The 26,937-nt window shown below is 43.6% G+C and overlaps 1 protein-coding gene across 3 annotated transcripts in view; it reads right to left on the bottom strand.

Annotated features, from left to right (window-relative positions):
• GSN (gelsolin) overlaps window positions 1-26,937 on the bottom strand; it is a 91,949-nt gene that overhangs the window by 41,242 nt on the left and 23,770 nt on the right. For all 3 annotated transcript variants that reach the window (XM_033960770.1, XM_033960768.1, XM_033960769.1), the window contains exons 2-7: window positions 13,441-13,645; window positions 7,702-7,856; window positions 6,664-6,825; window positions 4,617-4,766; window positions 1,783-1,872; window positions 517-649 (exon numbers count right to left, since the gene is read on the bottom strand). In XM_033960770.1, the coding sequence (XP_033816661.1) occupies window positions 517-649; window positions 1,783-1,872; window positions 4,617-4,766; window positions 6,664-6,825; window positions 7,702-7,856; window positions 13,441-13,636 (886 nt within the window). In that variant the 5' untranslated portion in view covers window positions 13,637-13,645. The remainder of the gene's footprint in view (window positions 1-516; window positions 650-1,782; window positions 1,873-4,616; window positions 4,767-6,663; window positions 6,826-7,701; window positions 7,857-13,440; window positions 13,646-26,937) is intronic.

The following is a 26,937-nucleotide window of genomic DNA, read 5'->3' as shown; positions in this document are numbered from 1 at the left end:
ACCGTGATGATATAGATCTTCTCCCAATATTTTTTAAACTACAGAACATTTATCCAATTGTGTTCCTACTCCAGTTCCATGCTTCCTGTATTACCTGTCTCACTCATCTTATTCAGCATTTTTAATAAGAAAAATACATTTGGTGATTTGTTCAATGGTCTCTTAGCAAGTCCATTGATGGTGCCCCAGATAATTTGCATAGACATTACTCTGGGAGCCTGTAACTAATTAGAAGGTAAAAAGAATCTTAAACTTTTAAAATGTGCTGCTAAAGGGAATATTATATACAGGTATTCATTTTGTACCTAGAGTAATGGAAGGTTAATTGACTTGCCCACAGTCACAAGGAACTGCAGTGGAATTTGAACCCAGTTCCTCTGGCAAATGGCCGTTAGGCTACTCCTCCATGGGCGAGATCTTCAAACACTAGGTATCATAAACCTGCGTGATTGCAAATAAAACTAGATGTTTATGTCTGGATAAGCCTGGTTATTCTCCCCATCCACAGAACCTCACCTTTCCAAATAAAGATCTTGCCATCAGAACCATGGTCCAGAATAAAGCAATCATCTGAGTTCAGGGCAGACTGTGTGAAGGGGTTCTCGTCAGCCACCAAGGAAATAGACATAGCTCCACTACCATTGGAGACCTTTAAGAGTTAATAACAAGTAATTATGTTTATTACACTGATCTCAGTAACATAGTAGATGATTAAGCAAAATTCTAACTGATCAATCCAGTCAGCCAAGTTATTTGTGATCAGGTTTTCAAGGAAGTATCCCAGTTGCCAATCACAGATCATGATTGCCAGTATATACCACTCTTCATCTAGGACAGATTTGTCCTTTTAACTCCAATCTCTTGGATGAATAAGCCTGAAAGATCTTCTGTTTAGTTCACACCCACCACCCTCCTTCCATGTCTAACCACAAAGCTTTACAATAATCCAAATAGCCAGAACCAACATAGCTGTTGGCTCTATAGTCATCCTAGTTACCTGTGCCCTTTCCGGATGGCATTTTGCCAACACCAAATTACTGCATTGACCCAACCAACATAAAGAGAAGGAAGCCCAGTCAAATAAACCTGGCAATATGAGAATGTACATTTCTATCAGGACTTATAAATATTACTGTAGGTATAGTCTGAATTGAGTAAATACATCCAACACAACCATTTGGAAAAGGCAATTTTTGGTATCCATTTCTCTCTTTCTCATCATGCTTGTTTTTCTAAAGCAACTTCAGTAGAACTTGCTCATAATTTATGGGCAGGTCTAAGGCATACATCAATAGAAAGATATTGTGTAGTCTTTTACTGTTCATAAAGGCCACCATGCATATCATTTTAGCACTATGCCACATAACTAAACTGAAACACAGAGGAGTGAGCCCACTGCAGAGCAATGAATCTTTTAGATAGATGATGGACATTTGAACTCCCAGTGGGTATATATCTGCGTGTCTTTTGAACGGGGCTTATATTTTACAGTTGTGGTGTGGAAAACTGAATATGGCAATCATCGCCTGTTGATTCATCTTACCAACCCAAAGCCAGTAGGCTGCACTAGGGTAGACCTGCTGTACTCCAGGGCTGTTCACTACTCACTACAGTAAATAATTCCAGCCATATTCAAAGGGCAGTAATTGAGGAACACATAAACCAGGGTATTTTCTAAGGGGTAATTTCTACAAGTACATCTTAATTCTCTTATCTCTTGATATTCACTGGATTGTTTTAAGGTACTAAAGCTCCCCCATAAAACTAGCGGCTTGCCATTACCCTGTAAAGTTTGGCCAACTTTCTATTGGATGCATCAGCTTTGATGTCGTCAGCAGGACCCTCTGGCAGATCTGTCTTTTCTCCCAGGACCTACAGAGAAACAGAAATTCCTGAATTTTGAAATCTTTTTTCTATCTCTGCTTATAAGATCTTTCACATTTCAAACAACCCACAGATTTTCATTTTATACACTGCTTTTCACATAAATGCCCATAAATGCTTTATAATCAGTCTGAAGTTCTATTTATAAGAAAACTAGTCTTAGGGCCCATCCACAACTTTTTGATTTGTCAGAGAAAAATATTTCTTGTAGCTTGCTTCTAATTCGAGAAATGGTCCAATGCAATTCTACAGCTACAACTTGAAAAATTGTATACAAACTTCAAGGCATGAATGACCAACTTTAGGGCATAATTATCAACATGGGCTACCATTAAAATGTGTCATTTTACCATTACCTCGTGCTTTTTTAGCACAGGTCCCATTTTATGCAATAACATCCAGTTATTAGTAGCCTTAATGGTAGCCTACATTAATAACTCCCTCCTTAAGCTCTTAGGAAACAATTTTCCAAATGTCCACAGCAGAACACTGATGAGAAAGTGACAATATAAGTTGTTTACAGAGGGTGGCTGGCTTCTGGTCTGAAAACCAATGATGCACAAACAAAAATCCTGTGGTGTGTCTTTGAATTAAATGGCAGATTTGATGTGTTTGGATTATTCATTTCATTTTTTTAAATTTGATAGTTTGTTTACAGCAAGGTCCTAAAGTGGATTACAAAACAACAGATTATCAAACTTAGGTTTTTCTAGACAAGGTCTTGATTTGTATAGCATGCAGCAAAGCAGAATACCGCAAATTGGCCTGAACTGACTATTTTTGAATAGCAATGGAATTCAACAACATTTCCAGAAGAAAGATGACTTCCAGATGTTGACAACCACAGGATTCTAAAGAATGAGGACCTGCTGTGAATTTCTTTTCAACCTGGTGGTGGCAGTATTTTCAAGCAGGAGGATCATAGAGACAACATTAGCAGAGAATGGCACAGGGATAAATTTGTCCCATGGGATCTATCTCCATCTCCATCCCTGTCCCTGCCCCATCTCTGCAGACTCTGTCCTCATCTGCACAAGCCTCAAGCACTTTAAGTGGTTGAGGCATGTACAGATGAGGCGAGCGTTTGCAGGGATATAGCAGGGACAAAGACAGAACTCGCAGAGTGGGACAAGGATGGAGATAGATCCCACAGGACAGGGGCAAATTTGTCCCCGTGTCATTCTCTAAATATCAGCTGCTCTGAAATCCAGAGTGCTCCCAGCTCATTCTTTATATAGGGCTATGCTGAGCTCTGATAAGAAGAAAAGAAAAAAAAAAAAGAGGGGTCTGAAGCTGTAAGTTTTTGTTTGTTTGTTTGCTGCTGCTTCCAAGAGCTCAAGCACAACCCTACACAGTGTGGTAGAGTAGCTTAGTGGTTAGAGCATTTGCTTTAGCAGCCTGAGGTTGTGGGTTTGATACTGAGCAAGTTTTGGAGTAATTTGAACACAGCTCTTATACAAGTGTATGTCCCCTTCTTACCATAGGCCAGGGGTAGGGAACTCCGGTCCTCGAGAGCCGTATTCCAGTCGGGTTTTCAGGATTTCCCCAACAAATATGCATTGAAAGCAGTGCATGCAAATAGATCTCATGCATATTCATTGCGGAAATGCTGAAAACCCGACTGGAATACGACTCTCCAGGACCGGAGTTCCCTACTAGAGAGTTGCACGGGGACAGAAATCCCTCCCATCCCCACAAGGATCCTCTCCGTCCCCACCCGTCCCCGCCAGGATCCTCTCCGTCCCCGTCAGGATCCTCTCCATCCCCACCCATCCCCGCAAGGAATTACCTCCATCCCTGCCCGTCCCTATAAAAAGCAGCAATTACTTCTGACAGGATCATCAATTCCACAGTTTCTTTTGTGTTTGTGCTGCTGTTTTCCTTGTGGAATCTCTTTGGTGGAGCCCTTTTTTGTTTTCTGTTCAGGTAATTAACTTATAAACCCCCTCTTTTACTAAGACTGGCGTGTCCATTATATTATATGGATGAACCATGCTTCCAAAGCCTTCCATCCCCGTGGGAGTCCCGTGGTCCAGAGGGGGGTCCCCATGGGTTAGGAAGGGATTCCCACGGGACTCGCGGGATTCCCGCGATCCTCGTTCCCGTGCAGACCTCTATTCCCTACCCCTGCCATAGGCACAGGACAGACACACAAGCCCACCACTGGCAGCTCCAGGCCTGCCCAAAACTTTTCCACAGTAAGAAGTGGACATTCCCCTTTGTGTATCACAAAACGTGCACATTTTTATACTAACGAGTTCATAGTAATGCATTTGCATAGTGTTCTCTGTGGCTGCTACCATGAGCATTGGAATTTGAGCTGCCTTGCAAGTAAAACTGGCCACAACCAGTTTTAAGTGCATGGTAGACTTTTGAGCATCAGGGCAAATGAAAGGAGGCTGCAGACACCAACACCTTCACAGGAATGAAGCAAAAATGTAAGGCCTTCTTTTACCAATCCACAAGTGAGGTTTCTACCATGGCCCAGAGCACCAAATGCTCTGGCGTTGCTCTGATGCTCTTAGAATTCATGAGTGTCAGAGAATTTAGCACTCCAGACTGTGGTAAAAACCTCTACTGCGGCTTAGTAAAATAGGGCCTAAGTTAGATAAAGACGGGTCTCAAGATATTATTAAGAACTGCCAACAGAATTATATAAAGGAAAAAATAATTCAAATACTGTTTCCTAAAAATTTTTTAAAATATTATCCATAGGAAATGGAGGGCAGAACCTCTAGCATCTTCTCCCGTTCCATTCCTTCCTCCATCACATAGACCTTGGCCCGGCCGCTCCTCTCATTGTCCCGAATACCTTTAGCGATGTTTGTGGCTTTCAGTCTTTCAAATCGATTGGACTTGGAGCCACACCACTGGTATATTTCCTGAAAACACAGGCACCAAAATGGAAAACAAGCTTTTAGTGGAAAAAATAAACACAAAACCAAGAAGAATGCAGGATTAATCAGTGAAAAGGCCTCCTCAGATATGCTAAGGCAGAACTGGAATAATTTCCGCACTCCAAAACAACATGGATATGATCTGGCTCAGGACCTCCAAGCTATGATGAGACCTATTTCCTTCCAACATCCAGAACAGCTCAAGTTTACTGAAGCAAAATTGCCCTCGGAGTCCTCCACCTACACTTCTGCTAGTGGGAGGTTTTTCACATTTTCAATAGTAAAGAACAGGCAAGCTCCAGGGAATCTGTTTGTCTCCAGGAATTGAAAACACAATACAGTGTTCCCCCGTTCGTTCGCAGTCGGCAGGTTGCGGTCCTGGTCATTTGCAGTATTTTCCGACCGCGAACCGCCACAAGGAGAGGGCAGTGGGAGAGGCAGGAGGGAGCAGCCAGAGCACCGGCGAGTGCAGGAAATCACTCGCTGTATGCTCCGACCACCTCTTCCTGCACTAAGTCGGGCCTTAACCAATCAGGAGCTGCTTTGACACGCAGCTCCTGATTGGTTAAGGCCCAACTTAGTGCAGGAAGAGGCGGTCGGAGCATACAGCGAGTGATTTCCTGCACTCGCCTTTGCTCCGGCTGCTCTCTCCTGCCTCTCCCACTACCCTCTCCAGTCTCCCCCATTAAAAACTGTATTCGCGTTTTTTCAAGATTAGCGGGGGTTCCTGGAATGGAACCCCTGCAAATATGGGGGGAAATACTACCCCACACTAGGGTTATCAGACTAGGGTTCTCCTTTTGAGGACATGTCCGGGGATCTGGACGTCTTTTCAAAACCCGGCACTTTGTCCAGGTTTTGAAAAGCCTCCTCAAATGGCGTCGGGTAGGGGAGGAAGTCCACACGGGTGCGTGACATCATCGCATGGCATCCGTGCATGCGCGGACTTCCTCCCTGCCTCACAAGAGCAGGCCCTGGGGGGAGGGGCTAGGCTGGGGGCGGGATTAGGGCATTACAGGGTGAGAATGGGATGGAACTGGGCAGGACTGGGGGCAGGTATAGGGGTACGGATTTTCCGATTGGAAAATCTGTCAACCCTACCCCACACTGGTATCAGTGTAGTTGGAGGACTCCCACTCAGTTTAGAGGTAACAGTGTCTCTGTTATTTCACATCTAACCACTAAGTATTCCTACTAAATACATGTCATATAGTGATATTCAGCTTACATATTTAGAATCATGCATAGGAAAGTTTTCGCTAGTATCTCACCAATATCTGATTAGGAGCCTTATTTCAATTCCACTTCATAACTTCTCTGAAGTACATGGATCTCTCCCTTCCCATTGCTTTTCCCATAAGTGTCTTATTTACTAGCAACAACTTGTATTTCTCTTCCCATTTTTTCCTTTTGTTTTAATTTGTTTGTAAGGTTAGTCTTTAAAATGTCTTGTAAGATTTAGTTTTGTTGTCCCCTAAAAATCTGTAATTTTATTGATGTGTACATCGCTTAGAATTTTGAATAAGCGATCAATCAAATTTAGATTAAACTTGAAACTTGAGTTAACCGATATCTGGACCTGGACCTCTGAAAAACATGAAATTAATGGCCCTGTTTTTATGTACAGTTAAAAAAAAAATTCCAGGTTAAACCTACTGTACAGTGAGTTGAGAGCATGGGAGGCCCCTTTAGATTACAAAAGAATCTCCTATGAGGGGGACTAGTGGTTAGAAAATCATAAAAGTCAAGGTTAAAGGGACTTCTAAATCTGTGCTTTTTCTCTGATCCTAGGCAGTTTGCTTGGTTTGTAACCTTAGCTGTTGACAATGACTTGTTTGTGATAAATACATTAGCTGCAAGACTGTGGTTCAAAAAAACTTACATCACCCAGATCCAGAATAAAACAGTCTCCTCTGTTGAAGCTCTCCCAGCCTACAGGGACTTCAATAGCTCGGACCGCCCTACGACCCTTGATCTGCAGCAGTCTCTGGATCTTAACTTCATTGGGAACGACGTGAGTGAAGCCAGAGGCTGCACCTCCAGTCTGAAATGAAATGATAAGTGAGGTAGAAGTCATTACATGAAGCATCTACTACTACTACAACTTATCACTTATATAGTGTTGAAGGATGTACACAGCACTGTACATTTTGACATTTAGTAGACGGCCCCTGCTCAGAAGAATTTACAATCTAACTTGGATAGACATGACATATAGGGTTTGGGATGCAAAACCCAAGGTGAGAGGAGTTAGGAGTTGAAAGCATCATGGGATAAATACAAAGGGGGGGGCAGGGTCATGGATCTACTGGGGTCTGTGGCATTTCACCAGACAGGAGGCTGGATAGACTAGATAGACCTAACAGTCCTCCATCATACTCTACACTTCTACGGATGGACATGCTATATTCATGACTATATAAGTCTAATGGTCTTCATATGCCTTTCTACTCTACATTTCTATGAATGGACATGACATATTCCTCCCCTTAATTGCTCCCCTCTCCCCTAGCTCCCCTCCGCCAGTCATCCTCTGTTAAGTTCGATTAACACTGCTTATATCCGATAAACTATTTATATCGGATAAATTATCTTTACATGATAAAATGCTGTAAACCCCGCTTTAACATTTGTTTCTATCTGATAAATTGTGTATTGCTGATAAATTGTTTAATATTGTTCAAACTGTTTGTAAATCTGCGTGTTAACGCAGATACTACTGTAACTGATGTAAACCGCCTAGAACTCTCCGGGTATGGCGGTATATAAGAATAAAATTATTATTATTATTATTATTATTATATTCATGATTAAAGGTCTAATGGTCCTCATTTGCCACCATACTCTAGATTTCTACGGATGAACAGTGAGAGATATTCATGATATTTTTTTTTTTTAGACCTGCTCTTGCTTTCCATACTTTATATTTGATGCCAGATTTGAAGTAGCCCAGGAATGTTGAGGATTCATATCCTTGAACCTCCCGATTCTGGATAGGCTTTCCACCCAGATAGTCATCCATCTGTACTGTAAAAATGGCAGCAGCTCCACTCTCATCCTGAGTACAGTAATCCCCTAAAGGAAGAAAAAGAACGTATGGAATTTATACCAGACTCAGCAACAGAAGCGCACATAGAACACAATCAATGGAGATGTCCAATTCATATCTAGGTCCTGAAAAGAAGACAAAATAAGCTTTGAGTCGGAAATTCAAATACAAAAATCCAGATAACTTACCCCTGTATTTGCACTAGGCAGGACTGATCCTGCAGATTCAAGGGCACTATGGGCTGTATTCAGTATATGGTGCTCAAAAATTGTCACTGAACTTAATGGCACTGTTCCAAGATTAATGTATGTGTCAAGAAATGTGTCCAGATTAATTTGAATTGTAAACCTGACGCCTCAGCCCCACCACTCCACCGCAATGTAAAATTCAAAGAGCGGGAGATTTATTGTGGGAGCCTCATCATTGGCTGTCGGGTTTGTATCCCAAATTTATACAAATTTGGGATACAAACCCGACAGCCAATGATGAGGCTCCCACAATAAATCTCCCGCTCTTTGAATTTTACATTGCGGTGGAGTGGTGGGGCTGAGGCGTCAGGTTTACAATTCAAATTAATCTGGACACATTTCTTGACACATACATTAATCATTTCTTTGTCTAGATTATACCAATCTAATTTTGGCGGCCATAGGTTTAATGAACTGTTCCAAGATTGGCACCCTTTATAAAATAGTGTGTAACTCCGGGATTCGCACTCAGCTTTGGGTGGAAGGAGTTACATCCACTGAAAGCAAGTGTAAATCCCAGCGTGCAACTGGGCACGGATTCGCACTATTCTATAACACTGCACACATTTTAAGGGAACGCCCGTGCCCCTCCCACGGCCATGCCCCCTTTGCAGATCCGAGCAGAAACACTTAGGCGCTATTTTATAAATGGGCGCGTAAATGAGTTTGCGCGTGGATTTGCCATTCCTGCCCAGTTTGGGCACCTTGCATCCGTCTGAATATTTTTCGGCGTGAAAGTAGCGCCTAAACTTCAGAATCATCTACGGAATTCCCCCGTATCAGGATAGCGCGGCTCAGTATCATTAGAGACTACTTCAGCTTTATGAGAGACAGATAGTGTGGGACAGACTGAGGGTGGAGCCAGAGCGGAGTTAAGAGATATCCAGTTAGCGATGATATTCAGTCTGCTAATCAGATAACCATTTAAATAAAAAGGCCTCACCTAACTTTTATCCAGTTTACTGGTGTATCGCAAACTGTGTGCCAGGTGTGCCATGAGATGCCGGCGAGGAGGAGAGGCTCTGGTGCTGGCTAACTGCATACAGTCGTGGCAAGAGGCACGTCCTGTAGTCAGTCAGCCGGCGAATGTGCCTCTTTTCCTCGCTGGCACCTCTGCTCCTTCTCCTCACCTCTTCTTCTTCAGCACCTTCCCCCCCACCCGTCGGCGGTAATAGGAGGTTCAGGGCCGCAGCTGGAGGACATCCACACATGCGTGGCCGTCAACGTGATGACATCACACATGCATGTGACGTCCAAGCATTTCCGGGTGCCCTCCAGCTGCAGCCCCGAGATTAGCATGCCACAGTTTCTTAAGTTTGTGACACGCTGGTCTGGATAGTAGTCTCAATATCACCACTATCCAGACAGAAGTACTGTAGTGCCAATCACTGTAATCTGGAAATTCAGCTCCGGCTTCTCCGGAGATAACAGCATAACAACATAAGAATAGCCCAGCAGCCCGTCCTTAGGGTGGCCAATCCAGGTCACTAGTACCTGGCAAAACCCCAAAGAGTAGCAACACTGAATATCTGCATTTATATTCACCAAGCTGAGCCAAAAAACAAAAAAAAGGACTGCAAAGAGAAATGTACAAGTTGCAGGAATTTTATTAAAAATCAATAAAATATGGCCATATATCAGGGATATTATAAGAAGTTTCTGAAGATTTGCGAGCCATTGACAAAATTTTGCAAAGAGTGATCGCTGATTATGCCCTTTGGTCATACACGTCCAGGGTGGGTTGGAATGTATTTTTCAATTCTTAATTTCAGTGTAGTTCTTAGATATAATTATGGGGGAGTGGGGTGATAATCTTTTTGTCACAGATTATAATTGTATTTAAGTGCTTTTATAGAATTATATGATTGTATTTTATTTTGCACTTACTTATGGCTTTAAAATGAATAAAGAAATTAAAAAAAAATAAAATAAAATATGTGCTTGGGGACCGGACCCAACACAGTCCGTGTTTCAGCGGTCCAAGATGTCCTAAGCTTCACTAGATGAGAACCATATGGATTACAACAGTGTTGAATTAAATCCGTAAATGCTCCAGGCCCCATGCACACGAGAGCCATTTTTATGGAACATATTTTATTCAAGCTTTATTTAAAATTTGATTAAACGCTTATCCAAAAAATTCTATGCATTGTACAACAATAAAAAGGAGAGGACAAAATCTAAAACAATGGACATATACAATCAAGTCACATAGCATTGACGAACAATTAAACGAGAGGTGAGAGGGGTGAACTACAATAAAATATAGAAAAGAGAACAATGAAGGAATGAAGGGGAACAGTTTCTTTATCAGAGAAAGGAAGTTACTTACTTTGGCCCAGATTAACTAAGGGCACGGATCGGATCGGATCCGTATTCAGGGGGCTGATTCACCAATCACCCTCATGCAAATGAAGGCAATCGGAATCACGCCCTCAACCAGCTAAATCGGATTGCTGAACAGCAATCCTTGAGCATGTGCAGACCATCTGTAGATAGTCTGCGCATGCTTAAAGAGCAGTGACTTTTTTTTTAAACTTTTTGGTTTTACTTTTCTTCGTGGGCCCGTGGTTTTAACCCGTGGATTAAAACCACAGGCTTGTAATGTGGGGAATGGCAGGAGAGTCGGGGCGGCGAAAGGAGGAGATTCGGGGCAGCAGGAGAGATTCAGGGCAGGAGAGCAAAGTCAGGCAGGAGAGGGGAGCAGGGCAGCAAGACGAGATTTGGGGCAGGAGAGCAGAGCCGGAAAGGAGAGGGGAGCAGGGCAGTGAGACGAGATTCGAGGCAGGAGAGCAAAGCCGGGCAAGAGAGGGGAGCAGGGCGGCGAGATGAGATTCGGGGCAGGAGAGCAGAGTCGGGCAGGAGAAGGGAGCAGGGAGCAGGGCAGCGAGACGAGAGTCAGGGCAGGAGAGTGCAGCAGGGTGGCCAGAGGAGAGTAGAGGCAGGATAGCAGAACAGGGTAGCCAGAGGAGATTCGGGGCAGGAGAGCAGACAGGAGAATCCAGGCTGAGAGAGCAAGATGCAATTGGAAAGCAGTTAGAGACCAGTCCCCAGCAGTCGCTTCTTTTGTTGATCGGCCAGGCCAGTCGGTTTTCAAGATTTGTTTTGTGAATCGCTGCCTGCCTACATTTTAATGCCGATCCCTCTCATTTGCATACGCGGATCAGATAGGAGGATGATTGGGGCAGACATTAGTGAATCGGGCTGGAGGAAAATCTAGTAGCAAACCAATCGGTTTGCTTAGTGAATCTAGCTCTTTATCATTGGACATCTTGGTAGCAGAGAAAGGAAAGACAGTGTTCGAAGGCGTCTTTATAAAGAAAGCATTTTAGTGCACCTTTAAATTTATCCAGATTTTGCTCTTCTCTAATATCAATTGGCAAAGAATTCCAAATCATGGGGGCAGTTATTGAGAATGTTGTAGCACAACGTGTGCTAATAATTTTTAATGAGGGCACGAAGAATAGATGTTGACTGGTAGATCTTAAGGTTCTGGGCAGATCATACGGAATGAGAAATCTATCAATAAAAACTAGTTCCTTGGTTTTGTGGGTTTTGAATATTATCATGGCGATTTTATAAATTACTAGTGTTTAAGCCCATTACATTAACAAGTGCTAGAATATATGTCTGTCTTTCTTTCTTTCTGTCTCTCTCCCTGCCCCTGTTTCTTTCTGTCTCTCGCCCTCCCGCTGTCTATCTTTCTGTCTCTCTCCTTAGCCACTGTCTGTTTGTATTTCTTCTTTCTGTCTCTCTCCTTGGCCGCTGTCTGTCTGTCTTTCTTTCTGTCTTTCTCCTTGGCCACTGTCTGTCTTTCTTTATGTCTCTCTCTCTCCTTGGCTCTGTCTCTCTCTCTCCCACTGTCTATCTTTCTTTCTTTCTTTCTATCTCTCTCCCTCCTGCTGTCTGTCTTTCTTGCTGTCTGTCTCTCTCCCTGCCCGCTGTCTCTTTCTTCCTTTCTTTTTGTCTCTTTCCCTCTCACTATCTATCTTTCTATCTCTCTCCCTCCCGATGTCTTTCTGTCTTTCTTTCTGTCTGTCTCTCTCCCTGCCTACTGTCTGTCTCTCTCCCTGGCCCCCTGTCTGTCTGTCTTTCTTTCTTTCTGTCTCTCTCCCTGGCCCCCTGTCTGTCTGTCTTTCTTTCTGTCTGTCTCTCTCCTTGCCCGCTGTCTTTCTGTGTGTCTGCCTTTCGTTCTTGTGTGCTGAAACGCTTCAGCTCTAGCCTCCCCTCCCATCTACCCTTAAATCACTCCTTTTGCTACCTCCCCAGCCTGAACAACCACCAACCACAGTCCGGATGCTGAACATCGGTAAGCCTGCTTCTGTTATTTTTGTGCTCTCCTTGGTCCTCCTGTTAGACGGAGTGAGGGCGGGAGAGGGGAGTCACCACTGCGGTCGCCACCTCCTTGCATCCGTGCTTAAGGTGCCTCCACATGCGCAGTAGAAAAAGCCAGCGTCACCGAGGGAGGGCGATGGGGAAACCGCCGCTTGCTCCTTCTACTGCGCATGTGTGGCATAGAAGCACAGATCACGGACGCAGGGATCACAAAGATTGAAGTGCGCATGCGCGCTAAAGGTTTTATTACAGCGAATAGGCAATGAGGAGCTCATATCTTAAAAGTCTGTTCAAAGTTTATGTTCAGATTTTGATAAACTCAACAAAACTGTGGTCATCAAACACCCTATATAAAATGCAGATCATGTGAAACAGCTACTATAGATGTCCTTTTACTATGGTGTGCTAAAAGATTTAGCGTGTGCTGATTGGCACACACTAAATAATACTAAGAAGCCAATTTTATACCCATAGGCTTCTTAGTTTTTGCATGTGCTAATCATTAGTATGTGCTAAGTTCATTAGCACATCTTAGTAAAAAGACCCTATAGTACAGTGGTTCCCAAACCTGTCCTGAGGACCCCCAGCCAGTCAGGTTTTCAAGATATCTCTAATGAATATGCATGAGAGAAATTTGCATATCTGTCACTTCCATTATATGCAAATCTCTCTCATAAATATTCATTAGGGATATCTTGAAAACCTGACTGGCTGGGGGTCCCCCAGGACAGGTTTGGGAACCACTGCTATAGTATCTTATTTGTTTATAATATTGCTTATAATACTAATAAAGATAAAATATGTGCTGATGGTTCTTTGAGTTTGTTTGACTGTCAGGACCTTCTGCTTTGCTCAGACTGCAGCTGCTCTTTCTACCTCCCTCAAAAAAAGTTGCTGCTTTAGGCAACTGTTTATTCTTGCCTAATGGTTGGATCAGCCCTGGCTCTGTTCATTATAGATTATGAGCTCCCATAAGCATCACAGAAGTAGCCTTAGGCATATGATTATAAGGGAGAGATCGTTTTACCTAACCAGAAGTGTAAATCATACTGTAGATTTCCAGATCGTTGCTTAATGGTGTTTAGGACTAAGTAAGCATCTCCCGTGAAGAAGTCACCATACAGGTTCTTTGGCACTGCTACCAAATCCATCTTCTCTATTCTCCAGATCTGAAGACCAGGCGCCGTGCCGGCCTTCTGAAACTCAGGGTGCTCCACCACCATTTTAGAAGGCTGGAAACAGAGCAAAAAGGGAGAAAGAATTAAGGCACTGCAATGTAGTACATGACTTCAAAGAAAACTCATGTTTTCACAAAAAAAAAAGTTAAATAGGAAATACCAAACACATTTTGGAGGAAATTCTAAAACTGGTGCCCTACCAGCACCTAAGTTAATTGAAGAACACCGTTAGAAATGGCAAGGCTGAAGCACCTACCGGCACCTAAATAAAGGTGCTAGAATTGCACCTATGGAGGCTGTTTAGGCCATCAAACGCCAAAGTAGGCATGACCAATGCTGGGAGTGGTGTTAGGCAGTCTAAAGCGCCTATGTAGGCACGATTCATGCAAAGATAAGTGTTGGAAATATAGGCCCGAAAAACCCTGGCCTACATTTCACGTGGGCGTGATTCTGAAACCGGCGCCAATGCGTGATTTAGACATGATAAGTGGCCACTTTTAAAGCAGTCACTGATATTGGCGCTGGTTACAGAATCCAACAGTTTGTGGAAAAGAAATCCTAAAACTAACGGTGACAGTGTTGCAATATAACTATATGCAAAGTAGACGAGTCTTAAAAACAACTCACAGCGGGCTGAAACTAAGGCATGAATTAATTTAACAAATTAAGGGCTCTGGTCAGTTAAGAATTTTTTCTGCCTACAAGAGGGTGCTGAAAAGTTCTCAGCCCAATCAACCAACTTCCTAAATTCTGAGCATTATTTTGCCACTGTAGCTGAAAAGAGTATTATCTTATTTCATTAAGTGCCAATCTGCAGCAATGAAATTCTCTGTTTTGACACTGTTACAGATCATTGATTGAACCATATCCACATCATTCTCTTCTTGGTCAGGCTGAGAACTTTTCAGCACCCCCTCACAGTGTGAAGTCTTTCAGTCTCTGCTAACCAGAGCTGAGATTGTGATGTCATAATGCCTCATTCCACCAATAAGAGCCAACCTCATCAGTGATGTCACAATGGCTTGACTGTCCTTTACTTGGCTCACTTTTATTACATATGGAGCGGTGCTTAAAAGTTCTTAGCCCAACCAACCAACTTCCTAAATTCTGAGTGTTATTTTGCCACTGTAGTTTAGGATTTGAACCCACAACCTCTGGCTTTTACTCATTGAGCCACAGCAGCTTCTTTTTAGTCAGGGGTTTCCTACCATGACAGCTTAAGATATCCTAGACATGTGATGGTAACTTAGCATAAGCTATGATATCACAGGGCAGTCAGAGACACCTGATTAGAAGCTGCTATGGCTCAGTGGGTAAAAGCCCTATGCTCATTTTCCAGAGGTCGTGGGTTCAAGTCCCAAAGAACTCCCCCCCAGCACATGTTCCTATTTTAATTGTTATTCACTTCTCTCTAAATCACTAACTATTCTCTGTACTCTTTTTAAATCTCTAATATTGTAAAGCTATATGGTGCCTGTTTATATATTGCGGCCCCATATACACTGTAAAGAGATTATTGGTCTAGTACTAACATATACTTCATAATATATGTATATGTATATATTTATTCTTTATTTTTTCATTTGTATGGACCTTCGGATATCAACTGGACCATAATAATGCCCAGCAATCTCTTGTCTTCATCAGTCCACTTTATTGTTTATTTACTCAAAACTCTAAAATTCATTTAGTTTCATACTTATTCTTAATTTCATAATTCCATAACTATTTCTTCATTGTATTTCATTTTAGTTTCCTTCATTTCCTTACTTAATGTATTTTTCTTCTAATTTAATCTTATTACTTAGCTACTTAGCTTCGAGGTTAGCTCTCAAATGTTCATCAATGCCACCTCTCCCGACATGCATGTTTCAAACAATGTTTTTCTTCAGGGTCGAGGGGAACAAGAGACGTCCACATCAAAGCCTGTCCCATGCCATGCCCATGTTACACCTACGTCTATATAGTTACATAGAAACATAGAAATAGACGGCAGATAAGGGCCATGGCCCATCCAGTCTGCCCACCCTAATGTCCCTCCCCTACCTTTGCCCTGTGAATAGATCCCATGTGCTGATCCCATTTGGCCTTAAAATCAGGCACGCTGCTGGCCTCAATCACCTGCAGTGGAAGACTATTCCAGCGATCAACCACCCTTTCAGTGAAAAAGAATTTCCTGGTGTCACCTCGTAGTTTCCCGCCCCTGATTTTCCACGGATGTCCTCTTGTTGTCGTGGGGCCCTTGAAAAAGAAGATATCTTCCTCCGCCTCGATGCGGCCCGTAAGATACTTGAACGTCTCGATCATGTCCCCCCTCTCCCTGCGCTCCTCGAGCGAGTAAAGCTGCAATTTGTCAAGCCGTTCTTCGTATGGGAGATCCTTGAGTCCCGAGACCATCCGGGTGGCCATTCTCTGCACTTACTCCAGCCTCAGCACATCCTTTCGATAATGCGGCCTCCAGAATTGCACACAGTATTCCAGGTGGGGCCTCACCATGGATCTATACAATGGCATAATGACTTCCACCTTACGACTGACGAAACCCCTTCGTATGCAACCCATGATTTGTCTTGCCTTGGATGAAGCTTGCTCCACTTGATTGGCAGACTTCATGTCCCCACTGACGATTACCCCCAAGTCTCGTTCTGCTACCGTTTTTGCTAGGATCTCGCCATTAAGGGTATAGGACTTGCATGGATTTTGGCTGCCCAGGTGCATAACAGTTGTTCCCGAAGGGCATCCCACAAATTTAGGAGCGTCTGAAAATTTGCGCCTACATTCGTAAAATGCCCATCTGCCAATTAACGCTTGTTAAGACCATTAAATTGCTCATTTAGCACTTAGTTTGGATGCCTAAGTCCCGCTTAGTGCTGCGGTAAAAGCTCCAACATTCATAGGAATTCTATGAGCATCAGAGCTTTTACCGCAGCGATTGGCGATAAAAACCCTATCGCGGCTTGATAAAAGAGGGCTTTAAAACTAAATCAAAGATGAACTTTTGGGAAAATTAGTATGGATTAAGTAGATGGTTAGAAAATGGGCAAGGAAACAAAATTCTAAATAAAAAGAAGAAAAAACATTATAGCGCTCTTTAATAAATGTTTAACTTCTTGGTAAAATTTACCCAGAACCAACTGCTAATCCATATGGATTCTTATAATGTAATATAACCATTCACACTGGGAAGATAATACTTGGGACCCATTGAGAGGTACAACTTGGACAATTGCTTTGAATTTTTGCTTTTTATATCATCATCTACTATGTTACCAAGAGGGGCATTTTCTATTACTACTACTTATCATTTCTATACCGCTGCTGTACATTAAGACATTCACGAGACATTCCTGCTCAGTAGAGCTTACAATCTAATCAAACAAACAGGACAAGTAAGAGGTTAGGGTATTTCTCAGGCATGGGTACTTTCCAAGTGAGTGAGGGTTAGGAGATTAAAGCAACCTTAAAAAAGTGGACTTTTAACCTGGATTTGAATACTGCCAAGGATGGAGCGTGACATACTGACTCAGGTAGACTGTTTCAGGCAAATGGTGCAGCAAGAGAGAAGGAACATTCTTTACTTGTGCATAGCGCGGGTTTTAGCGCCGGCAGCAGCGGTAACTGCTCTGATGCAGGGGGCAGAATTCCTATGAACATCAGAGCAGTTACCACCGCTGCTGGCACTAAAACCCGCATTACGCTTTAGTAAAGGAGGGGGATAGTCTGGAGTTGGCAGTAGAGGAGAAGGGTACAGAGAAGAGAGATTTGCCTAATAAATGAAGTTCCTGGGGAGGAGTATAGGGAGAGATAAGAGAGGAGATATATTGCTTACCATCCCAGTCCCTCTCCCATTAGCAGCTAGCATCCTTCCCTCCCTCTGAAATAGAGAATGATATAGGGACAAAATTTTCCCCGACCCCACGGGAACTCATTTTCCCATCCCGTCCCTGCGAGTTTTGTCACTGTTCCTGCCCCATTCCTGGAAGTTCTGTCCTCATCTGCACAAGCCTCAAACACTTTAAAATCTTAATTGTTCAAGGCTTGTGCGGTTAAGGCAGAGCTTACAGGAATGGGGCAGGGACAGCGACAAAACTCTCAGGGATGGGACGGGGAAATTAAGTTCCTGCGGGGATGGTGAAACATTTGTCCCCGTGTCATCCTTTACTCTGAAACCCTGTAGTACGGTGTCTAGCATTCCTATCCTCCTTTTGCTCTCAATATCCCTCCTCTTGGTATCCAGCATTTCTTTCCTTTCCCACCTCCCCCCCTTGCTGGTGCCTAGCCTTTCTCCCCTCCCCAATCCCTGTGGTGGCCAGCACTTCTCTTCTTCGATAGCCCCCCTCCTTCCATGGTCTCCAGCATGTTTCTCCACCTCCCCTGCCCTTGTGATGTGCATAGCACCTTACCTCCTTCCTCTGGGGTAGCAATACTCCAACCAGTACAGCTTCAAAAGTATCGAGACCGGCGGGCACAGGGTCTTCAGCATTTGCACATACCCACGGCCTGTCGTCTTCCGTCACCTGTGAAATAGGAAGTTCAGAGGGGGATGGAGCAGGCAGGCCTTGAGCATGAGCAGACAGCCTTGTGCCTGCAGGCCTTGATGCTTTTGGTGCTGTGCAGCAGGTTGGATTATCACTAGGGTTAACAGACGTCCAGATTTCCCTGGACATGTCCTCGTTTTGAGGACATGTCCGGGGGTCCAGACGGCTTTTCAAAACACAACACTTTGTCTGGGTTTTGAAAAGCCCCCCTCATAATCGCCGTCAGGCAGGAGGGCGATGATGTCACGCGCACGCACGTGCACATGACATCATCATGCCAAATGCGCGCATGCCCTCCTGCCCGACCAGAGTAGGCAGCAGCTTGGCTGGGGCAGGGTTAACATAGTAGCATAGTAAATGACGGTAGATAAAGACCCGAGTGGTCCATCCAGTCTGCCCAACCATACATGCTCCATAAATTAAATTAATTTAATTTAATTTAAACAGTCCTTTTTCTTAGATATTTCTGGGGCAGAAGTCCAGAGCCCTGCCCAGTAGTGTGCTTAGGTTCCATCTACTGGAGTCTCCATCAAAGCTCACTCCAGCCCATCTTAACCATCTCAGCCATCGAAACCCTCCCCAGCCTGTCCTCAACTGAATAGTTCATATATGGGACACAGGCCGTGCAAGCCTGCCCAGTACTAGCCTTAGTTCCTTCAATGTATACTCACAATAACCATTATTTTCTGATTAGAGATCCTCTGTGTTCATCTCACGCTAGTTTGAAGTCTGTCACTGTTTTCTTCTCCACCACCTCCCTCGGGAGCACATTCCACGCATCAATCACCCTCTCCGTAAAGAATAATTTCCTAACATTACTCTTGAATCTACCATCCCTCAACCTCAAATTATGCCCTCTGGTTTTACCATTTTCCTTTCTCTGGAATAGATTTTGTTCTATGTTAATACCTTTCAAGTATTTGAACATCTGAATCATATCTCCCCTGTCCCTTCTTTCCTCTAGAGTCTAGGGTATGCTGGGGCAGGGATGGGTGGAACTGGGCAGGCCTGGGGGCAGGTCTAAGGGGTCAAGACTTTTCAAACGGAAAATCTAGTAACCCTAATTATCACTGATCTGGGAGAGAGGTACTAAATATATTGGGGGTGGAGGAGTTGCCTTATGGTTGTGTGCTCTTGATGGCAGGCTGAGAGTCTATGAGACATGGTTTTGGAAAGAGTTCTGGTGCATAGCTTCCGGGCTCAGAGCAGCTGATGAAGTAATAACACTAGGAACAATGGAAGGGTTTATAAAAAGAAAAAAAAAAAGAAAAAGAGTAACCTCCCCAGGTAATTGCAAATGAAGATTCCTGGTACCAGGTGTAAGGTGGCGGCCCTACAATCTGCCAGAGGTCCTGGATTCAGTGCCCTCATAAGAGGAGGTTCAGCAGGAAGTGAAATTAATGACAATGATAGCCAAGAGTGGTTGCATACAGAATATATTGGGCAGAAATAGGCTTAATATAATAGAGATGCAAGGCTTATAAGAAAGATACATCAAAAATATGCTTGATATTAAAGTACAGTAAAATATAGAGATAGAAATAGGCTTTACAAATACAGAGTAGATTTAGAGACTGCTTCTGTGTGTGAGAAAGGACAGTTTACCTGCATGAATATATGTCTTAGGTGTATAGGTGTGAATAGGCTTAAAAAGAGAGAATTCAGCAAGGGAGGAAGAAGCCAGAGGGTCCAGAGAAAAAAAAAGAGAGAAGGGAGGGTGGGGGAAGAGAGAAGGCTTTATAGGTTGGAATATTTTTCTACAAAATAGAATCTATTGTGATTATGTACCCATATCTTTCGATATAACTGTCTGAAACAATGGTAAATAAGGCGTGTGGGGCATGAAAGACTGGAAGAGAAAAGAGAGAGAAGCTGTCCCTCACAGACTGGAATTTCTGCTATTTTCCAATATCCGTCTGAGACAATGGCTTTTGATGGCCACTAACTATCTGTCCTGAGATAGGCCTTTTTAGGCTGAAACATAATCGTGTCATAGAAACATAGAAGATGACGGCAGAAATGGGCTATAGCCCATCAAGTCTGCCCACCCTACTGTCCCTTCCACTTAAGTCTATACCTAGTGACTATTTATTCAACCCTCGTAGGGATCCCACATAGGTATCCTATTTATTCTTAAAGTCCAGCACGCTGCTGGCCTCGATCACCTGCGCTGGAAGCTCATTCCAACGGTCAACCACTCTTTCTGTGAAGAAGTACTTCCTGATGTCGCCATGAAATTTCCCGCCCCTGAGCTTGAGCGGATGCCCTCTGGTGACAGAGGGTCCCCTGAGAAAGAAGATATCATCTTCCACCTCGATACGTCCTGTGATGTATTTCCCTACGTTCTTCTAGAGTGTAGAGCTGTAGTTTGTTTAGTCTCTCCTCGTACGAGAGACCTCTGAGACCCGAGATCCTCCTGGTGGCCATCCGTTGAACCGACTCGACTCTAAGCACATCTTTACGGTAATGTGGCCTCCAGAATTGTACACAGTATTCCAGATGAGGTCTCACCATGGTTCTGTACAATGGCATTATGACTTCAGGCTTCTTGCTGACAAAGCTTCTACTGATACATCCCATCATCTGCCTTGCTTTAGATGAAGCCTTCTCCACTTGATTGGCACTGATCACCAGTATATCTGCGGTGCTACCCACCCTATCATCTTCCTCCTCCAAGGCTTCCTTTCTCTCTTGGAGCGAATCAGTCCATATCCAGGGCAAAGCGATATCTTTGTTTTATAAAATTATGAGAGACCACAAATACCTCTTCTCACCACAGGTTATGTCTCACTGGCAAAAGCTGTTACCATCCTCATTCTCCGACATCAACTGGAACATCTATTGGTCTAAAACTAATCGTCCATTAATGTCATCAAGAATATCTCAATCTATGTACTTTGTTATATGGCAAGCTCTATGGACTCCTTACCGTATGTGGAAAGCTAAATTAAGACCGGATTCTTCCTGCTGGCACTGTCAGAGATCGGATGGCTCCTTGGACCATATGTTATTCCATTGCACTAGCATACGCCCCTTCTGGTCTAGCGTGTGGAAGACAATCAAACATATCACCTCATGTCAATCCGACATCTCCTTTGATATTATTATGCTTCGCTCTCAACATCCTTGTTTTGATACTACAGATTGTCCTCCAAAATTGATTGATGCCATGTTTGTTATTGCCCTTATGCACATTCTTAAAAATTAGAAATCAGCCTCTCATTTGGATTACACCTTTTGGTGGAACTCCCTATGTCTGTACAATAAACATGAACAATATATATATGAAAAACGTCAGATATCTACCATTTCTTCTAAAATGTCTAATTCACCTTGGAAATTCCTCAACAGGTTCCATTCAGCTGCCTCTGATACCATATCATAGCAGAGATCCTTCTCCTTTTATCATTTTTCTTCTCTTGATTTTTCCTTCTCCCACTCTTATGCTTATATGTTCTCTATTTGCTATTTGGTATTATACATTTTGAAAGATCGCATATTATATATTTGATTTGATTGTCACATATTATTGTCTGTGCACATTGCAGATTTATTTTGTTTGTCTTTTGTTAAACTAAAAATCTTTCAATAAAAAATTTGAACTTAAAAAAAAGAAAAGTTAAAGAAATGGATATTTAGAGTATAAAAGAATAGTGAGTTTATTAGAAAAGGTTGTCTGAGAGTATGTGAGATAAGGGTGTCTGAGAGATTAAGAGAGGGTGGCTGTCTGTGATAGAGTTTGTGAGATAAGGGTGTCTGTAAGAGTTTGTACAATAGGGTGTTTTTAGAGGTCCTCTCGCCGCCTTAGAATGCCCTTGTTGTCTGTAAGTTGGTCCTTCTTAAGGCTTCTTCGCAAAGGCACTCTCGCTAAGGCGAGCGCCTTTGCCGCTCGCCTTTGCCGCGTGCCGAACGGCTGCGCGCCGTTGGCTCTCCTCCTTTAATGGAGGAGCCCGGTCGCAAGCTGCTGGCGCGGTGGGGTGGGCGGAGTTACTCTCGCCGCTGCCCCGAAGTCCTGGCCAAGCGTTCCGGCGCTTCTAGCGCCTCTCTCTGCCTCCCTGCTTGCTTGCCTTTCTCCTCCTGCCTGCCCGATCCACCTCCTTCCTCCTCTGAGCCGCGATCAGAGCTGCGCCCGTTGGCTCTCCTCCTTTAATGGAGGAGCCCGGTCGCGAGCTGCTGACGCGGTGGGGTGGGCGGAGTTACTCTCGCCGCTGCCCCGAAGTCCTGGCCAAGCGTTCCGGCGCTTCTAGCGCCTCTCTCTGCCTCCCTGCTTGCTTGCCTTTCTCCTCCTGCCTGCCTGATCCGCCTCCTTCCTCCTCTGAGCCGCGATCAGAGCTGCGCCCGTTGGCTCTCCTCCTTTAATGGAGGAGCCCGGTTGAGTCTTATTCATACAATAAAGCCACTTAGATCCAGGTTGTTGTTTTTTGTTTTTACTATCTGTGCCACAGCATGCAGCTGGGGCCATTGTCTATTTTAAGCACTGGACCTTAGCACATCTGTTGAAGCTCAGGGCTGTGCCAAGGTCTTCTGTTACTCTTAAGCACCAATAATTTAGATGCAATTTAGGCATTCTAAGGCAGTGTTTCTCAACTTCTTCAAGCCAAATACCCCCTAAGTCTAACAAATATCAACTGAGTACCCCCGCCCAGGCTCCGCCCTGACCCCACCCCCATAATAATAGTACTAACTGTAATGCAATTTCTTCCATCCATTTTTCATATACACACAATATAACCTTATTAATATAACATAATGGTAACCACAAAATTAAAAAAACATAAAGCACACTGTACACAGAAAAAATGTTAATTATCATTTATATTTGGGGGGGGGGAGTTTCAAAGAGGTCAAGGCAAATGACTTTAAAATATGCAATCAGTAATAACTGTAGAAAAATAGACAAATATAGAGCAAAGTATAGACAGCAGATATAAATTCACAAAACGGACACATTTTGATCACTAAATTGAAAATAAAATCATTTTTCCTACCGTTGTTGGCTGGTGATTTCATGAGTCTCTGGTTGCACTTTCTTCTGACTGTGCATCCAATATTTCTTTCTTTCTGCCTCCTGCACGTTTCCTCTCCTCCGGACCTCATTCCCTTCCCCAACCAACATCTCTCTCTCTGTCGCCCATGAGTCCAACATTTCTCCCCTGGAGCATATGCAGCATTTTTCACCACTGCCCACCAGACCCATGCCCATTTCTCCTTCTTTCACCCTTCTCCAGCACCATGCCACATCTCTCCCTCCATCACTATCACCAATATTCCTCCCCCTTGCATCCCTTCAATCTGTTCCTCTGTTCCCTCTCCACCACCATATCCAACATTTCTCCTTCTCATCCTTATCTTCCCCATGCATCTCTACCTCTCTGCTCTTTCTCTATGTCCAATTTTCCTCTTTCTTCCTTTCCCCATGTGCCACCATCTCTTTCCCTCTCACTCACACACTCATGCCCAACAATTCTCCCTTTCCTTTTTTTTTTTTTTCTTTTAACTATTTTTATTAAGGAATCAAAATGTTTTATCTGCTTGCACCTTTTGTGTACTCAGTTGCTCTGTACAATTCTCTCTTTCTATACCCTCCCTCATATGTCCCAAGTTAGTGCCCCCTCCCCCTCCCTGCCTTCCAGCCATTGTCCCAGAATTGTGCCCCTCCAATGCCCCAATGTGCTCCTCCCCCCCCCCCACACACACTTTCTCCCTTTGCCCAGAAAGATCATGTACTTTTACTTGTTCAAGCTGCACTCGCTCCATCTGCCTTCAGCGACTTGCTGGGGGGGATGCACAGGCAGCGGGTCAACTAAGTGCAGTGTGTGAACCGCTGCTGGCTGAAGACGTCCCCCCCAACAAGCTGCTGAAGGCAGAAGGAGCGATTGTGGCAAGGAGGTAACTGGGAACCTCTTCCCCCCCCCTCGACCTGGAAGACTTTCCTCTGATGTCAGCTTTGACATTGGAAGGAAGCCCTGTGGGTCGGCTTCGGGAGGGAGGGAGGAAAGGGGGGCAAGGATCCCTGGCAGCGGCATCAGCAGGTGGTATGGGCAGCAAGGAAGGATCCCTGGCGGCAGCAGCATGGATTCAACGGACGGGAGGGGCCATGCCGTGTACCCCCAAGTGGCCCATGTAGCCCCAAGGGTATGCGTACAGCATGTTGAGAAACACTGTTCTAAGGCCTGTCTACACTGACATCACCAAGCTCAGATATGAATGATATAATCTCCCATAGGCCTTTGCTGACATTGGTTAAGCCAACAGAAAATGCTGGCAGCTAGCAATGTAAGGCTGAGCTGACACCAGGATCTCAAAGAAAATTACAGCTGATCTGGAAGACAAAATTAGAAAGAACCACCAGACCACAGTCAAAAAGCCTGTTGCAGCTGACTTCACAAAACATGGCTCACTGCAGAAATACACAAAGTAAGACAAGTATTGTTGAAAGAAGAAAAATTCAATGATTTTAATTAAGTAATCAGGAACAATGCTGTAAACTGCCTTATGAATAAGAGAAAGTACCCTGAACTATACTCTCGCAGTTACAGGAAGCCAATGAAGAGTTTTCAGCAGTAGGGAGACTCTATCATACCTAGTACAATGAAAGATCATTCTTGCTGCTGCATTTTGAAGCATTTGTAATTTGGTCATAGACTTCTGTGGAAGGGAAAAGTAAACTGAGCTACAATGGTCTAAACCAGGGGTATCCAACCTGTGGCCCGAGGGCCGCATGCGGCCCCGTGAAGTATTTTGTGCGGCCCCAGTCAAGGGTGATGCAGTGTTTTCCTCTGCTGCCCCCGGGTGTTTACCGTCTTGCTGGCTCCCTCCTCTGTTTTGCTGCAGCATTTACACGTTTGTGCAGCCCCAGAAAAATTATTTTCGGCCAATGCAGCCCAGGGAAGCTAAAAGGTTGGACACCCCTGGTCTAAACTGAATAATATCATTGCTTATTTTGTTCTGACCCTCAAAAGCTCATCCCAGATGCACTTAGTACAAAAAAGACCTCACCCATATGGTTGTTCATCTTTATGTTCATATTTTTACTGCTGTAATTGTCATTACCTATACAGTAAAACCTTGGTTTGTGAACATAATTCGTTCCAGAAGCATGCTTGTAATCCAAAGCATTCATATATCAAAGCAAATTTTCCCACAGGAAATAATGGAAACTCAGACGATTCGTTCCACAACCCCAAAACTTTAATACAAAATACTATATGTACTCGTATTGCAAGATCTCGCTCATTTAGAACAGTCACTACACTCCTGCAGCGTCAGAGAGAAAAGAACCAGTTGCGATGATGTGACGCATGTATACTGTATGTACTCGTATTGCAAGACCTTGCTTGTATATCAAGTTAAAATTTAATAAAATGTTTTGCTTGTCTTGCAAAACACTTGCAAACCAAGTTACTTGCAATCCAAGGTTTTACTGTATTTGACTTATTCTAGTAAATTGGAAGGCCACGGTGAGAAAAACATCCATCTGTCCCTTTATGCCACTTTTTGGACTTTTTTTTTTTTATAAGCCCCATTTTGCTTCTATTCCAGGAGACTAAGAGCTCCTTTTACTAAGGTGCACTAGCGTTTTTAGCGCACGCAGCATTGCCACGCGCGCTAACCCCACGCTACATGCCAAGAACTAATACCAGCCAGCTCAATGCTGGCATTAGCGTCTAGCGTGCGGGGCAATGCAGCGCATGCTAAAACCGCTAGCGCAGCTTAGTAAAAGGAGCCCTAAATGTGGAGCAGAATGACCTGAAAAAAGTCAAAAACAAGCATTGGATGTTGTAGAATGAAGTCTGACATACCCAAATCTTCCATCAAACTATGGCCAATGCAATGCAGGTGTTTTACACTGTGAACCGAAAAAAAAATCAACACACCAAAATGATTTTTGTCATAGGGAAGGGTCATTCTTAAAAAAAGTTTTTTGTTGTATCTTCCACAGAACTCAGTCAATCCTTATGAATTTAGTGCATTGTGTCCTGAATGAAGTTGATGTAAAATGTTATAAATATTTCCCACTGCATCACAACACTACCTTGTGAAAATGAATTGTGAACCAAATAAAAACACAAAAAAATATTATGGAATATCTTGCACAAAAATGTAAAGTCAAAAAGTAATGTTTCAATTAAGCAGATATTCGAAGTGCCAAGTCACGCTCTCAGCCTTGGCTGTCACTGATCTATGGACTTGTCAACAACGCTTTGTTTCAGATCAGCCCAAACAGAGATGAGGTGATGTTTAAGGTCTTCAATGTCAGATATCACTTTCTGGTAGGTCTTGTAGTGAATTGGGTTTAGGTCTAGACCAATGAAGTCTGGGGTCTCCCAATGTAGCAGTTCTACGGTGTACTTTGCCTGATGTGCTGGGCATTGTCCTGTTGGAAGCTAAAGTAGTCTCCTGACATGCTACGGATCACTGACAATAGCTTCTGTGTCAAGAGGTCATCCCGGTAGTTTATGCCATTGATCTTAACCTCAGGATCGATGAAGAACAGATCTGTGAATCTGAGTTTCGAGATTGCAACTGAGACCATGGCTGAAGGTCGGGCAGGTCCGTAGTAGGCGTTTGGCATTAACCTCATTGAAGACACGTACAGGCGATCATTCTATGTTTTAATGGGTGAAGCTACTGTAAATATCTATTCACCTGTAAACCAGATGAAGCTAGCGCCATACTCTGCGTACTTGGTTAAAAGCAGCTTGAACCATTTCAGGCATGAGTCTTGTTGTGTAATGTTAACTCTTGGGCAGATGCTTTTTAAGATACTTTAATTACAGATCATTATGAATTATCCTAACCACAGTC

The sequence above is a fragment of the Geotrypetes seraphini genome, chromosome 10 (genome assembly GCF_902459505.1).
Source record: "Geotrypetes seraphini chromosome 10, aGeoSer1.1, whole genome shotgun sequence".
NCBI classification, from domain to species: domain Eukaryota; kingdom Metazoa; phylum Chordata; class Amphibia; order Gymnophiona; family Dermophiidae; genus Geotrypetes; species Geotrypetes seraphini.
The sequence above is the reverse complement of the archived record's forward strand: the minus strand, read 5'-3'. Positions and strand labels throughout refer to the sequence as shown.